Source organism: Pholcus phalangioides, unplaced genomic scaffold, assembly GCF_987345545.1.
Source record: "Pholcus phalangioides strain wild (caught in Gottingen) unplaced genomic scaffold, Ppha-v1.0 ptg000011l_1, whole genome shotgun sequence".
NCBI lineage: Eukaryota > Metazoa > Arthropoda > Arachnida > Araneae > Pholcidae > Pholcus > Pholcus phalangioides.
In genome coordinates this window covers 19,110,132-19,126,112 of record NW_028301604.1, presented here as the reverse complement: position 1 = coordinate 19,126,112, position 15,981 = coordinate 19,110,132, and the positions used below count along the sequence as shown (strand labels likewise).

Sequence of the window (15,981 nt, the reverse complement as noted above, 5' to 3'; positions counted from 1 at the left end):
AGTAAAGAGCGCAATGTTCCAGCGTGTAGAGTAACCTTAGCGAAATAGAGAGATACACTGTATATGCATGTGCAGTGAAACCTCGATATAACGATACTCTGCGGACCCAGAAAAAATATCGTTGTAGAGGGGTTGTCGCGTCATATTGAGAGATAGCATTTAAGTGCTACCCCTCCTGATGATATATAATTATCATCAGACGCCAGCAAATTTTTGCTGTTGTTGGCATCTCTTCTGAATTGGAGCAGAGTACTATGTAAAACATATTTATATGTACTTATTCGTAGCAAAAAAATTCTGATTAGTTGATGAATAAAACTAACTTAGTTGTTTCAAACTATTAAGTAGTTCCCCTAACAACACTTTTGTGTACTACACAAAAAGTAGCTCTTCACGGCAACTTCATTAAAACTTTCGGAGGGTAGACAGTGCAAAATACGGATGTTATTAAACACCTTTGAAAGAAAAAACACTGGTGAGAACTTGAAAAATATATCGATGGTGAGTTCGTGTGAAATATAAGAAATATTGTTGTAGAGCGGAAATTCAAAATATCTCCACGTAAGTAGATATTTATAAAAGAACTTATAAAATAACTACTTTTCAATGCACATAAATAGGCACGCAAATGAATGTCTCCAGCTCTCCGAGACGCCCCTGACAATTGGCGGCGCCTCTAAGAGCTGCGACTCATACTTTGAGAAACACTGGCATAAACAAACGGAGAACGGTCCTTTCCCTCCTTTATGCTGTTCTTTTCCTAAATTTTTGAATTCAAATATCTCAGTGAATATTACACTTAGAAATATGAAAGTTTTTCTTATCAGCTTCAGGAGAGACAGGGCAACAATTTTCTAATTGTAAGATAGAGAACGGAGGACCGTATAAAAAAATGTAGATTTTTTATTTTATGATATACTCTATTTTCCCTCTCAAAACTGCTACAGAGGGATTTCTGAACTCGTTTTGAGCATTATTTAAATTTTAACCATACCGCTACGACGAACGGTTAACGAGATAAAGGTAGAATCAGGACTAACAGGATCCTGTATATTAAGGTAAAAGTCCGAATGGGTAGGCCCTACAATGCGATTGGGCTCAACTAATTCAATCAAAATCAAATATTGTAGTTTCATTGTTGTCACAAAGGTGATACTGATCGATTTCACAATTTTCTTCAGCAAATACCACCAAGGTCAGTATAGCACTGCTTCGTAAAAACCGTTATCGATGATACAAACCGCCTACGAGTTGACCGCATTGAATTTATAAAAGTGGATAGCGCATTTTAAGGCTGTGATGCTAATGGGTTGAGGAATGGAAGGGGTTGGCTATTCAGGTTTTTTTTTTAATAATTAAAGAAAATTATGATTTCTTCTACTCTCGCCTGTACGTCAGCTATTATCTGGAAAAAGTATATATATATATTTTCGAAAATTATTTTTTAAAATATTTATTTTTTATTCCGACCTCTTGGGAAAAAAAGTCTGCGCAAAATACTCTAAAAACACAAAGAAATATGGATGTTTTTAACGTATAAAATCGCAGGAATGAATGCGCTTTACCAATTTTAGGAAAGAAAGCGGCATTTAGTTACAAAGCTTCCACCCTATAGGACATCTTTATCCCTCTCTCCTCAATACTTAATCGTACTTATATCCAGTTGCATGTCCACCTGTATACGTGCCCGTATGCCATAGGCAGATACAGAGGGAGGGCGAAAGGAGGCAATCAGCCTCCTCCCCTTCACTAAGAAATACCTTTATTGCATCGAAAGTAGGAGTACAATAATGACATATTACGCTTAAAGGTCAAGCGGCAACCATGAGTGGCGCAGAACACCCATTGGCACATCCATCGACTCACAGGTCGGATCCGACGGTTACAAAGAAACTTCGCTGTACCTACACAATCACCAGGCTCAAGTATTATATAATTAATCAAGGTGCGGGGTTAGAGACGTAGACTTGATCAGACTGATCCCAGAAGAGATCCCTGCGTCCCTATACGAAGTGAGTCGCTCGTCACGAAGGCAGAGATCTCGGGCAGTTTCCTCAATCTTGATATGAGCCATGCGAGTATCCTGCGCCGAGATCGGTGCTGAAACCACTTGCATTCCCCACGATCCGAGTAGGTCAACATCTCACAAGTTTTATCCTCCTTTTTTACGGATGGTTGAAGTCGATGAAAGAAACATAGGCCGGCTATTGTAGATTGAGCACAGGAGAGACCGTAGTCAAACCCGGAGATAGTCCTCTCTTTTGCTGGAGGAATACCAAAGAAAGTCCTGGTGAGAGCGATGGAACTGGATTGTAACTTAGTCCCCGAAGATCCAAGCATTGAGACCGGGGGTAACGTCAGCTCAGCGGCGATTCAGTCTGGCTCTAGGTTATGACGGGGGAGGGCCGAGGGACATCCGATGGCCTGGTGTCAGCGACTCTTAAACACGAACAGCCTCATCGAACTGGTTCCAGTAACCACAATTACCTTTCTCAGCCTAGCCAGTGAAGGAGAACCGGGGGCGCCGCGTGGAGGCAGTCGCTGACAGGAACAGCATTGTGGAGCCCCATTTGCTACCCAAAATACTCTCAAAACAAATTACACCCTCTCCCCTGATTCGCCTCCTCGTTCGAGGAAGCTGTATCCACTTATGCTGTATGTTATTTATACAGAATTACTCACAGATGCCAGTGCAATATTCTTAGAAATTTGCGTATGTACTGAAGATCTGATGCATTTTCCCTCCAGTTAGGGCAATCGCTTGACATTCGAGTGATGGACCCACTCCAGAGTGATATGAAAGATTTACAGCTGGAAACACTGCATTGAACAAATTAACCACATTTGTATCTCGAGACCGTCACTTTTCTGGAGGGGAGTTAAATCAAGGACAAATGTTTGGAATGTTTTATGACATGGGTGGGGACTGCTACAATTAATATGATTGACGATGTCTTCACTCTTGAAAGAATCCCGTTAAGAACTTGGTTTTCAATATATCTCAATGGTGAAGTGGACCTTTGAGCTCATTAAAAGCTTTTGGAAATGACATTAATTCATCAAAGTCTAAAGTTTAGTTTTGAACCATAGGCGCCGAAACGTGGGAGTTAAGGCTATCTCAGCTCCCCTCCCCCCCAATAAATTTTTTAAGGGGGACTGAGCCCTCCCCCAATAACTAATGAATGTACAATATATACAACGCATCCCTCTGAACATACTAAACTTATACTTCCCATCATGCTTTAGGCCAGAGGTTCACAACCTTTTTTTGGAGCCACCCCCCTTTCTAGTATGTAATTTTTATGATGGAGCCCCATAGGCCTAATTTTTACTTATTGATCAAAGTTACTGATTTATTTTTATCATTTAGAAATATTTATAATTTATTTTTTAAATTTAGTTTTTTCCTCAAGTGGTCACAGAGTACCTGGGGAGTACACACGGGGCAACGGTTCAGAACCGCTGCTTTAGGCAAAGCGCAATAGAATAGTTAGAGCTCCTAACTCATAAAGTGGTCACAAAAACACATTCTTCTTTGTCTTCTAATCCTTTAAAATATTTTGAACACTTTGATTTTCTACTCAGTGTCTCCTGTCGATTCAGAAAAAAAACGACATTGAAAAATTTTCCAAACTCAAAATGATATAAGCAAAGTATAGGTACTAAGGCAGAAAAAAAAATAGTGAATTGTCTTACAACACACTTTTTTAGTCTAGATGAGTTGCCAGAGATGTTTTCAATGATCACAGTATATACTAAATTTGTTTTAACATATTTCAACCGATCATTTAAAACTTATTTTTCATATTCATTAACAATATTTCCATAACTACCATGCATATTACATTCTACATACAAAGGAATTCTGAGAAATATTCTAAATACATTAGGTTGTGGAGTATGGGTACAATAATATTGACACTATAAATCGGTCTACAAACTGATTATCATATAGAACTTCAGAGTCCAATTAATATTTTTTTTCTTTTCATCATAAGGAACCACTGTATTTGGGAACATGTGTAATAAGCTGCGATTCTGAAACAGACTCAGATGTTTTTGAAGTCCAAGAGTACACTACTAAAGAGGCTTACTTGTTGAAAGTGAGTATTACCAAAAAATATCTGCTTAACATGTATGGGACGATCCTAAACTGTTTCGTTCATTCTCATAATTAAGTGAATGATGTTAAGATAAAAATTTTGCCATCTAGTAACTGATACAGAATATCATTCAAAGATGCCCTATTATGATTACAATGATGAACAAGACAAAACTTATTATCAAAATTTACTATAGTTGGAACTAGGGTTTTCTGAATTCCCAACATATTAGAACCTTTGGGAATCAGGAAATTGTGCTTCTTGAGAAATATTTTTTATTCAGTTTTCGTAAAATATTAAGAATAAAGCAGTACCCACTACTGAAAGTAGGTCCCCTAGATTAGAATTTGTGCCCACCATGGAAATTTTTCTAGAAAATTTAAATATCTAACTAAAAGTCGAGGAAAAAAATTACATAATTAGCCATTTTTCAAAATCTATTAATAACTCACGAATACTTATGATCGAGATAAAAAATTAAGTAATAAAATCCTATTCTATCAAAATGTGTGTTTAAGTAGTTTACTTTTAATATTTCTCATAGTGTTCATAATGTTCAGAGAAATGAAAATCAAAGCAAATATTTTTTCAAAGAATTTGAAAAATATTAAAAAAATAAATAAACTAAAGTAATAATTTTTTAATTTTTTTCATGAGTAAAATTTAATATCCTCTGTAACAGATATTCTCAAAATTTTGAATTTTGCAGATATTTTGAAAAATGATATAAGAAACTTGGAGTGTGTAAAATTGTAACATTAATGTTACAATTTTAGATTTTCAATGTTTTTAATTATTATATATCTCCTCCCCCTTCCAGAAACATGAATGTGCAAAAATTAAAAAAAAACTTGGGAAATGACGTTTGAATGTTCACAATGCTGCACCATGTAATCCATGTTGGATATCATTTTCCTAAAATGTTTTGTAACATGTTTTTCAACAGTGGATACATATTCGTGTTTCTGGAAAAACTTAGATAGCAAAATATGTTATCCAACCCAAAAAGTGAAAATTTGCACATCCATGTCTCTGGAATAAGGGAGAACGGTATTAAATTAAATTTAAAATAAATAGTTATTCTATTTGCAGACGCCAAAAACAACATTTTTGAAATTCTATAATTACTATTTAAAATAGAATTTTGTGCCAAAACTATACCATCTGGCACCATATTCTTTGGCAAATCACTATTTTAGAAAAATGACCCACAAGAATAATGCATTCTGTTATCTAAAAATGAATAATGAAATCAATTCAGGCATGAGTGAAAACAATTCTGAGTGGCCATCTTGTGACTATAAATCACATCATGGAAATTATAGATCATTAAATTATTTCAATATCCTGAATTTAAGCTATGCAGCCACCTTAAACTGGCACACTTTTGCCTATAAACTTTTTCTGTATTATCAAAGGAGAAGTTTTCAAAATTATAATTTGAATGTTTATTAGCTTTTAGTAATTAGAGTGAAAGTAAATCACTGAATATAAATTATTTTTCACTTCAGTCAAGCACAACAAATGAGCAGTTTGAGAAAGAGTTATACCACTTCAAAAGTTAGCTACATGTTCATAAAGTCATTAATAAAGAATAAGCTTTGATATATAAGGATAGGATCAGACTGAATTTTTGCATTCTGTTTGCATGCATTTCAAATAATAAATAGATCAAGTTGTTCACTCATGTGCCATAAGTATATCTTGTTTCAAATAAGATATACGCCTGCATATAATAATGCTGTGTTAACTCACAGGTGAAACTTGATTTATATAAATCATAATCTCTGCATATTACAGGGCGAGACTATGAAAGATTCCAAGGAATGGCTCAGATTACTACGTTACCATGCTAAAGATCTGGGTTCATGGAGACGGCGTCGAAATGCTTTGGCCAACATCATGATCAATGGCATGATCAGACCATAAATATTTCCACATGTTATGGTATACAGTCAAATGCAGTTGTGCAGGAAATAACATGGAAGCCAGTATGTTCATTCTTTCACTGATCTATAGGGATCAGATTTGGACATGCACTCCTTCAGAAATAAATTTAATCTAAATTTTTATGATGTTTAGTGAAGCACAACCATATCCATTTATGAATTGTTTTCAATAAGAATTTTAAAAAAGGAAAGTATTATGGACACATATTTTTATTACTGCTTTCAGAAAAAGAAATAGTGTGTGTGAAGCTGAAGTTTATGTTCCTTTTAGTATTGTCCAGGTGTGATTTTATTTTGTCTATCTGTGATGTCAACATTCCTTTATTTTATAATATTCCAGTGCTGCTTATGAGCTATTTTTATCTTTAAAAATAGCAATAATTGTGTAGTCTAGGATCTAGTCTGAATCGAAGATTGTGTATTATGTTCTCTCTCTTGCTGGTATTTTAAATCTGAGTGATGTGCTTATTATAAAATAAAAAGGAAAATTAATACAGAAAAAAGAATCATTACATTGATGTGTCTTTAGAATTATGATTTTATAATGAAATAAAAGTTGTGATCCCCATTATAATGGATTTTCATATTTTACCAACATTTTACATTCAAATCTGAAAGATTACTATGTTAGAAAACTTTTGGCATCATGTAAATTTTATTAACATATTCACTGGATAATTCAGTCACAAAAAAAAAAGTGTTCTATAAAAATACATTAATGCACACAAAAATAGTAGACTACATATACACATATCTGTTCACACAATTTAAGTACAAAAATGATAAATATGAAGATGTTTTTAAACATGAGAGTTGCATACAAATTATATTACAAATATCTAATAATGTCTGTATATTGAATCTTGAATCAACAGCCACCAAGAAAACTGAAGTTAATACTTCCAATAAAAATAAAATGAAAAGCTGTCGGGTTCTCTGCACACAGTAAAACCTCAGTTATTTGAGAGACTGAATTTAAGTGAATAAAATACACGAGAACTGGGTGTGTCTTAGACTGGTGGGTGTTGATATTAAGTTCTGAATAAATTCTGGAGGTGCTTAAAGCGATGCTGCAAAATACTGTCAAGCATCCACAGCAAAACCAGCTCTGATGTCACTGGTTATATATAATTACCTTTCTATAATTAAAAATAATTTCACTCAAGAGCATCAGAAGTACCTGAAGTAGCAAACAATTAAAGCATTTTTCAAAATAATAATCTGAATTAAAAATACAAACTAATAAGTAGGCCTAAACTTAATTCTATTTGCGTATGGCCCATAAAAATGAAGATTTTTAAAAGCCAATACAAACTCATCAATATATATAAAGTGATGTCATCAAAACAGTAATTTTATATCTTAAATTTCTCACAGTAAATATTGAATTAAAAAATATGGAATTTTTTGCAAATTACTTCTCAGAGTAGGGTTCCAAGTTTTGTCAATCCGACGTTTTAGTACACAGGATCTGTTTAAAAAGTTTTTATGTATAAAACTCGACAGAAAAGTTATGACATTTCAAGGTAATGCCAGTAATTTTTGAAAAATTTTTGTGATTGGAAGAATAGCTCTTAAGTAAACGGGTTGCAAAAATAGTCACAGGAACAAACAATTTTAATCGGCCTGTATATATTTTTTATACATGATTATAGACTATCACATAGTTTAATTTCATATAGCTTTAATTTTTCTTATGTCTTTGATTATTAACAGCTTTCATGATAGAATTTTTGATAAATAAGAAATGGATAACTGAGGTTTTACTGTATAAATATGTTAACACCAGTTTAGTTTGTCAAAATATCAGCTATTTTATTGCATTACATATTGCACACAGAGAATTTCTGCATTTTTCTAAAGAAAAAAATGAGTAATGAAAAAATTCTAACGATAGCAAAACTTCTTTACAAATATACAATGTTATTTAGAACAGACAAGATGGATAATTTTTCCTTAAGACATTGACATTTATCAATCATTTGCCTCTTTACAATCAAATGTATCAAAAAATCATGTATCTCATTGAGAACTCAAGATTTCTTCTATATCCCATGAGCAAAATATGCAGAAAATGATTCCAATTAAATATCTGAATTATATAATCTCTTTAATATATAGTCATGTAAAACTATGCTATTAGTTATTAAAGTAATGCGTAGAGTAATATTATCAAAATATATTCAATTCTAACAACTTCACAACTAAAAAAATCAGTAAAATTTGGTGTTACACTGTATATTTGAGCATGAAAAGAAATATGAATTTGAAAATGACTTTTAACCCTTTCTGCAGTATATTAGAAATCACTAAAACCACCTGTAAAATACTTTCTTTTTTTAATGAAGTAGGCTTCCTCTAATTTTATGCAATTGCACAATAAGGAGTATAGGCAGAATTGTTTCTTTGAGAAATCAGCTTTATAAAATATCTGTGCTTGCCAATACCAAAATAAAAAAGAATCTTCTAAAGAGGCATGATCTCTCATCAATACAGCTTAGAGTATGGAATTAATTTGTAGTAAAAAAAGGGATACTAATTCAGATTGATCAATTCAAGCTCATTGAACAATTTTGTAAACAGTTGTGAATTTTGCCCAACATAAGCAATCAACTTACTTAGACTTATATAATTTTATCATTAAAGTTTTACACATTGTTGCCAGTATATTGCAAAATAAAGTGATCCATGGTTCCAGCACAATTTCAGTGTATGTGTGAAACATAAATGCATCTATTCAAAGCACTATAAATATTTTAACAAGCAAAAATCCTTTATTATAAAATTGCAAACACAAAAACAAAATTAACTAAATAAAATAATGGCATTGCACAAGCAAAAAGTGATTTATTGCCTTGTGTCTACTACATGTGGAAACTATAACAATTCATATTTACTGTCTTCTGCTCCTGAGAAATGGAAAAAAAAATTGAAACAGATTCCTATCAACCGTCTTCAAAGTTTTCTGCATAATGTCTTTTTTCTCCTTTTTTTAACAATTATATAAGTGTAGCGAACTTCTTCTTTCATCACTCATTGATTTTGTCAAGTGATCAGTGCACACGCAGTTCAACTGGACATGCAGAAAGAACGAGAAAGATTCTCACTTTGGAAAATAAATGTAATATCATGAATTTAATATCATTGAGAGTGTGTTTGCAGTTTTTGTTACTAAGGATTACATGAAATCAAATATTTTATTCCAGTTGTACATTACACACGTATGTCTTTATCAAAACAAAGCTTCATTTATTTTATATTATTTGTGTATCAAACAAAGCTTCATTTATTTTATATTATTCGTATATCAAACAAAGCTTCATTTATTTTATATTATTTGTTTATCATCATCAATTATGCCTATCATATTGCATAATATGGAGGCTTCATGCATAGTACACACATATTCTCTCTCTCTCAGGGTTCATACAAAATTTCCTAAATAAAAACTAAGCAGTTTTAAGGAAGGCCATGGCAAACTTCATAACTTACAAGTTTTACAGCAAAAAAAAAAGGGCTCATATGAAAATTTATTTTTTGAATCTGCCATATAAATTTTCTCTTCTGAAAAATATAGACATAGAGTGGTTTAGAAATTACAACTTTTGATTTTTTTACTCAGCATTAAAAGAATTCATAAAATAATCAATTTGCATATACAGATAATCCATGCATAATCCATGTCACCAAAGTTTTGGTCAAAAGTATAACTCATGACATTGTCAAATAAATTCTAAAAATTTTAAATGATATTCATTCCCTCTCAATTGTTCAAAATAAAAAACCAAAGCTGAAAAAGATTTTCTTTATAAAATTATTTATATTTTTAGCAATTCTGTATTTACCTCTCAGTGAACGTGGATTAACACATACACAAAAAATTCTTTAAAATTATTTTGTACAATTTTATGGGTATGATTAATGCTGGCTTCTTGTTAGTTATATTCAGTAAGAAATTATTGCAAAATGAGAGCAAATTTCGGGAGACTCAACATGATGTTTGGCGATTTAGCACTCATTATTTGGCAAAGTTGACAAATTAGTATTCATAATTCAGTGGACTATCTCTTTTACTCACGGAATGAATTTTTTTTCCCAAAACATCAGGATTTGATGCAATGGCGATCAACCATAGTTATTCCTGCAGCTTGCAGTGGCAAATTTTTTTTTGAAAACAGAACCACCCCCCCCCCCCTCTTTTATGATCTAAAGTTGGTAGACTAGAGTAGTGGTTCTCAACATTTAAAAGCCCATGACCCAGCAAATCTCTTTTGTGCAAGTGCAATGCTCAGTCATACACACAACCAATGAGAAATTACTGGAAAAATGCAACTACGAATCACTTGCGGTGCAGTGACACTGGTGCCAGGGCCTGGTAGTGGGCCGCGGTCTGGCGGTTGAGAAACACTGGACTAGAGTAAACCACCTTCAGCTGCATGAGCACGGATATTATTGGGGGTTTGTGATGAAAAGCCAGATGAGGTGCCGATAATTTGAATAAAGGGCAGTGGTTATCCCAATCCAATTTTTTGGAACTGAACCGAGTGCGGAAACTTGCCAGGAAAATCTAAAATTGATTTTTAAAAAAATCTGTCTTTCTAATTTTGGAAATTTTTCTGGACATCCAGCAACTCTTTCAAGGAGAGATTGGATGAATTATCAGCTCGATATGTTTGTTCTAAAATATATATAAGGCTGTCTTGGGGTAAAGTTGGGAAGAACAAATAAAAATGAAATATTTTTGGATTGAAAATTTTTGTTATGTATCTTTGTAGTGCTTGCAGAGCATGAAAAGCATACAAGGTTAGCAGTCAAGTTTTTTGCCCAATACAGTACTGTACTTTGCAGTCGGGGCGTAGACAAAATCAACCTTTGGAGGGGGCACAACTTGTTTTTCCAGTCAAATTTTAAGTGACCACCCTTCAACAGCATTTAAATTAACAGAAATTGGTTAATATAGCATATAAAGGGTATTTTCTTTCAATATTTTAATTTTTCACAGAAATATTAATTTTTTATCTTAACTTTTTGTCGGCTTGAGGGGGCATGGGTCAGCTGCATATGCCTCTGTTTGTAGCAATCAAACTACTTTAAAACAGATCTTCCCCATTCCATGGTCAAGATATAGAGCGCCCACTGTTTGCCAATGCACATCAAAATTCAATTTTACTCCTCAGAATTTCATAGTGGAGTGAAAAACACTCTTTCAAATTTCACGTAATTTTTTTCTTTTGAGTTTTTTTTTTGTTTTTAATAATAAAATACTCTTCTTTTTACAAAAACATTCCTTAAAATTTTGGAAAGGAGTGAAATTATTCTTTAAAACTATTTTTTGCTTACACGCTCTCTTGAAAAGAATATTTTTGCGGCACGCGGGAACAAATTTTTGGCTAACATTTTTCATATCCTTTTCCAAAAGTGTTTGACACGCTGAGCGCGTCATTAGAAACTGATACATATAAGGCAGGTATAAAAAGTATTTCGATGAGTTTCCAAGTACAAAAAAAAAGTCAAATAAAATAAATAAATGACAAACAAGCGCTATTTGGAACAGGAAAATACACTATTGGAGCAGGATGTTAATTTTGATGCAATGCGGTGCAGAGTTCCCACCACTGATAGTTGTACTATTTTCTGGCAGGAATGATATTTAGAACTTAGCAAACTCCTTTTTTTTAATTTCAATTTCTTTGACACCACTACAATATTTTTTACCATTTTTCTTAGCATATCAGAAGTGGGTGAGGCCACTAGAGTCTGACCAATTAGGTGTCCTTACCTCTTAGCTGCGCTGGTTGTCAGCAGAACTATTCCCATCCGCTACAGGGTGGCCTTGAAATCCTTATGAAGAAATCTTTCCAGAAACACCTCTTTTCTTTTTCTCCCCTTTTTTTCAGGGACTTTCTTTCAGCATCACATACTACTCATCATCAACCTTAGTAGTAAGTATTCCAGAGTGGGGGGGGGGGGGGAAAGTAATGACTTTTTTTTTAGAAACAGCTGGAAGGATTTTAAGGAGTTTTAAGGGCCCTTAGAAAGGGAAATGACTTTTTAAGGAGTTTTAAGCACTGTATGAACCCTGATATATATATTATAGCATCTAATTATATTTTTACACCTAAAAAAGTCTTAAAAACGTCAACCTTGGTTGTAAAGACACCTCAGTCATAATGATAAAATTCCATGGAATCTTTGATGTTTTTATAATTGAGTTTGACTGTGTTAGAAACAATAATGTTCTTAATCAGATATTTTTCAAACACACTAAATCATCCGAGGATGATGTCACTCTTCGTTATCCATACAAAAGTCTAAGGAAAGATTGAGATTTGTTGCCTTTGTAGTCTAGTGCACTTACCCAGCAAGTGAGAGGATGTGGGTTCGATTCCCTGCAAAGGCAAGTGAATTTTCATTATTTTCTAAATCCATCTTCCCACCAGCCAGTTGTTAAAAATCTTTGTATGGATAGCGAAGAGCGACATCATCCTCGGATAAGTCGCCCTTTGGTGGAAGTGTCAGCAATTGAGAGCTTTGGCCTGAGTTAGGTCTGACTGTGCATGTACATCCTGTGCAGTGCACATGAGCTCTAAGGAAAAAAATATTCATCGTCTTTGTAATCTAGTGCACTTAACTGGCAAGTGAGAGGACATTGGTTCCATGAACCACAAGGGCAGTTGAATTTTCTTTCTTTCCAAAATTCAGCTTAGTATATATTAGCCAGTTGTTAAAAATCTTTGTACACTAAATCATGTATACATATGGCATTATTGCTAAAATACATTTGCAGAGTATATAAGCTAAAATACACCCACTTCATAGGTTTGAATGAAGCAATACATCAAACAAATACAGTGGTGCTTCAAATTATGAGATTATTTCATTTCTGTAAATTACGGGCATCATGAATCTTGAATCCTCAATCAAATTCTTCACCTAGTATATAAAATAATACAGATGCGGATCCAGAGGGAAGGGGTGATCACCCCTCCCCTCTGGTGAGCAGTGAATAACATGAAAAAATTGGTCTGTCTTGTGAAATACACGACAATCCAACAAACCTACACAATAAATCGCCTCTCATGACACATTACCCTGGATCCGCGCCAGATCCCAAATATAAGGCAAAAAAAAAAAATTGATAAAATATTTATACAGTATAGTCCAAAAATGCAGTGAGCTTTGTTTGACTCATTTAGATTTATATGCTGAATGAATTCATTAAGACCAGCTCTTGTATGTTTCATGCTTGCTAATTGAATATTTGATTGCAATTTAGTGCATTTTTAGGAAACATTTTTCTCTCATAACTCTGATTACTTACAAGGGTAATACTCACTTTTAGGTTGAAGAGGGTAGTACTGTACAAAAATTTCTTGCTAACAAACTCAAAACTATATACAAAATTATCTACACAACTAAACCCGTAAAAACATATGACACAAAATAGAAAAAACATCAGATTAAAACTGTGTAAAACTTTGGTTTTCAGTAATGACCCTCACAATATAAATTGGGCATTTCAAAACACAGTGATTTTACGTTGAATTTTTGTTGCAGAGAACACTCTCATAACAGTAAAAAAAAAAATTATTTCACTCATTAGGTATGTAATATGAGTATCCTTGGGTGGTGACAAAACTAACTTTATTCAAAAAATAAAATAAAATTTGAAGTAGTAAGGGCATACCCCCTCTCCCATGCAGACAAGCCTGCAAGGGCTTCAACCCAGAGGTTTGGAATGAAACCAGGATATAATTACATTGTTTTTCCCTTTATAAATTTACTATAGAAGGGCCTATGTAAAAATTTTTCTTGAGAACCCACCAAAGATCCTAATCAAGGGGGGCCCCTATCTCCAGAATGTGGGATACTCTAAAAAGTAGTTAATAGGTGATATTTTTCATATGATGGCCATATGATATCGAGACATGGAAGAGGTGACATGCTTCAAATTGCTCCAAGACAGAGGGGAAGTGTTTGACAGGATTCATGCAATTCCTTGTTAAGTTGTAAGAATCAAACATAGCCTAACATCCTGCCCTTGATATTGCAGTACTTTATAGGACATGACATCTAAATTTATTTTTCCTTTTGCAATGAAGTTAATTTTATTGTCTATTTATTTTTTTCACCACCCAAAGATATCCTATATATGCCCAAGGCATATATAGGATATTGAGAAATTTTTATGAAATTCAAATAAGCATACGTTCAACCATAGCATGACTCACTCTATTTTTCCTCAATGTATAAAAAAATGCATAAACAACAGCAGCAGAGAAAAAGACCAAAAAAAAAAAAACAAAAAAACACACAAGTGAAAAAATTTTAATATCTCAGATTTAATTAATAAATAAGTGAAGACTTCTAAATATAACACACATATACATAAACATTGTATGATGTTTGTATATAAACTCATACACAAATATAATATTAATTGAATGAGAATTAGAGATCCTCCAGAACTAATGAGACTATTGATACGAACTACTGAAGGGGGATCTGTATGTTTATGGGTATATAAAAAGCCAGATTAAATGTGGTCTGAATATGAAGCTTCTATGAGTTTTTCCATGTTAAATCATAATTTTGTTTTTGCTTCAGATATCATTTTTTGTATTTTATCAGACTTCAAGTACAATGAAAGTTAATGGTAAAAAAAATAGAGATAATAAATGATTTCTTATTCTCTTAAGTGTAATTTTTAATTCATATTAACTGTGATGATCATTAAAACTCAAATACTAGTGTAATATAGAGTAAGATTTTTCCGACCCAACTCAATCAGTAGTAAATTGCTATACAGCAATATGACCGGAGTTGATGTGCTGGGAAAAGAAAGTAAGTATAATATAGAGACGTCAAGTTCTCTTATTTATGTAAATAGAAATACATCTCAGCGAAGTCACTGGCATGCTATAAAAAGCAGTCATTGACATGCTAGTCAAACACCAAACATTTTGGAGAAAAACAAGTAAAAATTTAGTTCATGCATCCCACAGTAGACTTTTACTAAGTAAGGAGCTAGAATTTTAAACAACCTGGGTTCCAAGGACACTGACAAATTTGAAAAGAGTGACTTCACTACATCTACTTGAAAGGTGACATTCCAATGATTCAATTTGTTAACAGTCAAAAGATATTTTCACTTAAGAACAGCTTTTACATGCAAAGAGAATGAGTAACAATAGATAGTTAAAAATCAATTAGCAAGTTATTGGTCAGCAATCTTACTATTCATAAAAATATGGACAACTTGTGCTTTTGTTAATAATATATGTAATAATGAATGCAGCTTTTTTATACTTTATGTATCATTTTCAGTCAAAAGTACATTTTCATACACAATTATTTTGTTAAACAGCATATTCACATACACAGACAATATAAAGCCAATAATAAAAGCATTTAAATACATTATATATATATATATATATACTATATAAATATTTATGGGCTTTTTATACATGTATAAAAAATGCAAAAGCCACTCAAACATTTTGACCATGTAAGTTGGTAATGGTTTAAAAATCAGCGAAGCACAAATGGAATAGTTCATCTTCACGATTCACGATTGAAATTGCCTTGGCAAATGAGTTGTAAAAAACTCCAAAAATCAGAGTTAGTTATGTATAGTCTGTGCTAACATTAATAAGTGATTCAGTCTGTTCATTATCCACTTCCCGCAACCTAAAGATGGGAAGTTAGAAAATATTGAAGCCATTAAAAATATTGCTAAAAACTCTAAAATCGAATTGTTCATAATATTTAATTTTTTTTTTCTGATTTCTATTCAGAGATACATGTAAGAAAATAATGCATTTATTTACATTGAAGAACACCAATTTTTTCCAAGACATAGAAATACGGGGTGATTATAAAAAAACTATCCCGACATATGGGCCCCTAACTATCATACCATTCAC

General features: G+C 32.9%; 2 protein-coding genes across 3 annotated transcripts in view; one reads left to right on the top strand and one right to left on the bottom strand.

The window, feature by feature from the left end:
* LOC149080178 (uncharacterized) overlaps window positions 1-6,539 on the top strand; it is a 95,687-nt gene extending 89,148 nt beyond the window's left edge. The window contains exons 15-16 of the mRNA XM_089239213.1: window positions 3,999-4,103; window positions 5,904-6,539. Of these exons, the coding sequence (XP_089095339.1) occupies window positions 3,999-4,103; window positions 5,904-6,032 (234 nt within the window). The 3' untranslated portion in view covers window positions 6,033-6,539. The remainder of the gene's footprint in view (window positions 1-3,998; window positions 4,104-5,903) is intronic.
* Window positions 6,540-6,613: 74 nt separating this feature from the next.
* LOC149080177 (solute carrier family 35 member F5) overlaps window positions 6,614-15,981 on the bottom strand; it is a 44,557-nt gene continuing 35,189 nt past the window's right edge. For both annotated transcript variants that reach the window (XM_089239214.1, XM_089239215.1), the window contains one exon: window positions 6,614-15,745. In XM_089239214.1, coding sequence (XP_089095340.1) covers window positions 15,682-15,745 — 64 coding nt within the window. In that variant the 3' untranslated portion in view covers window positions 6,614-15,681. The remainder of the gene's footprint in view (window positions 15,746-15,981) is intronic.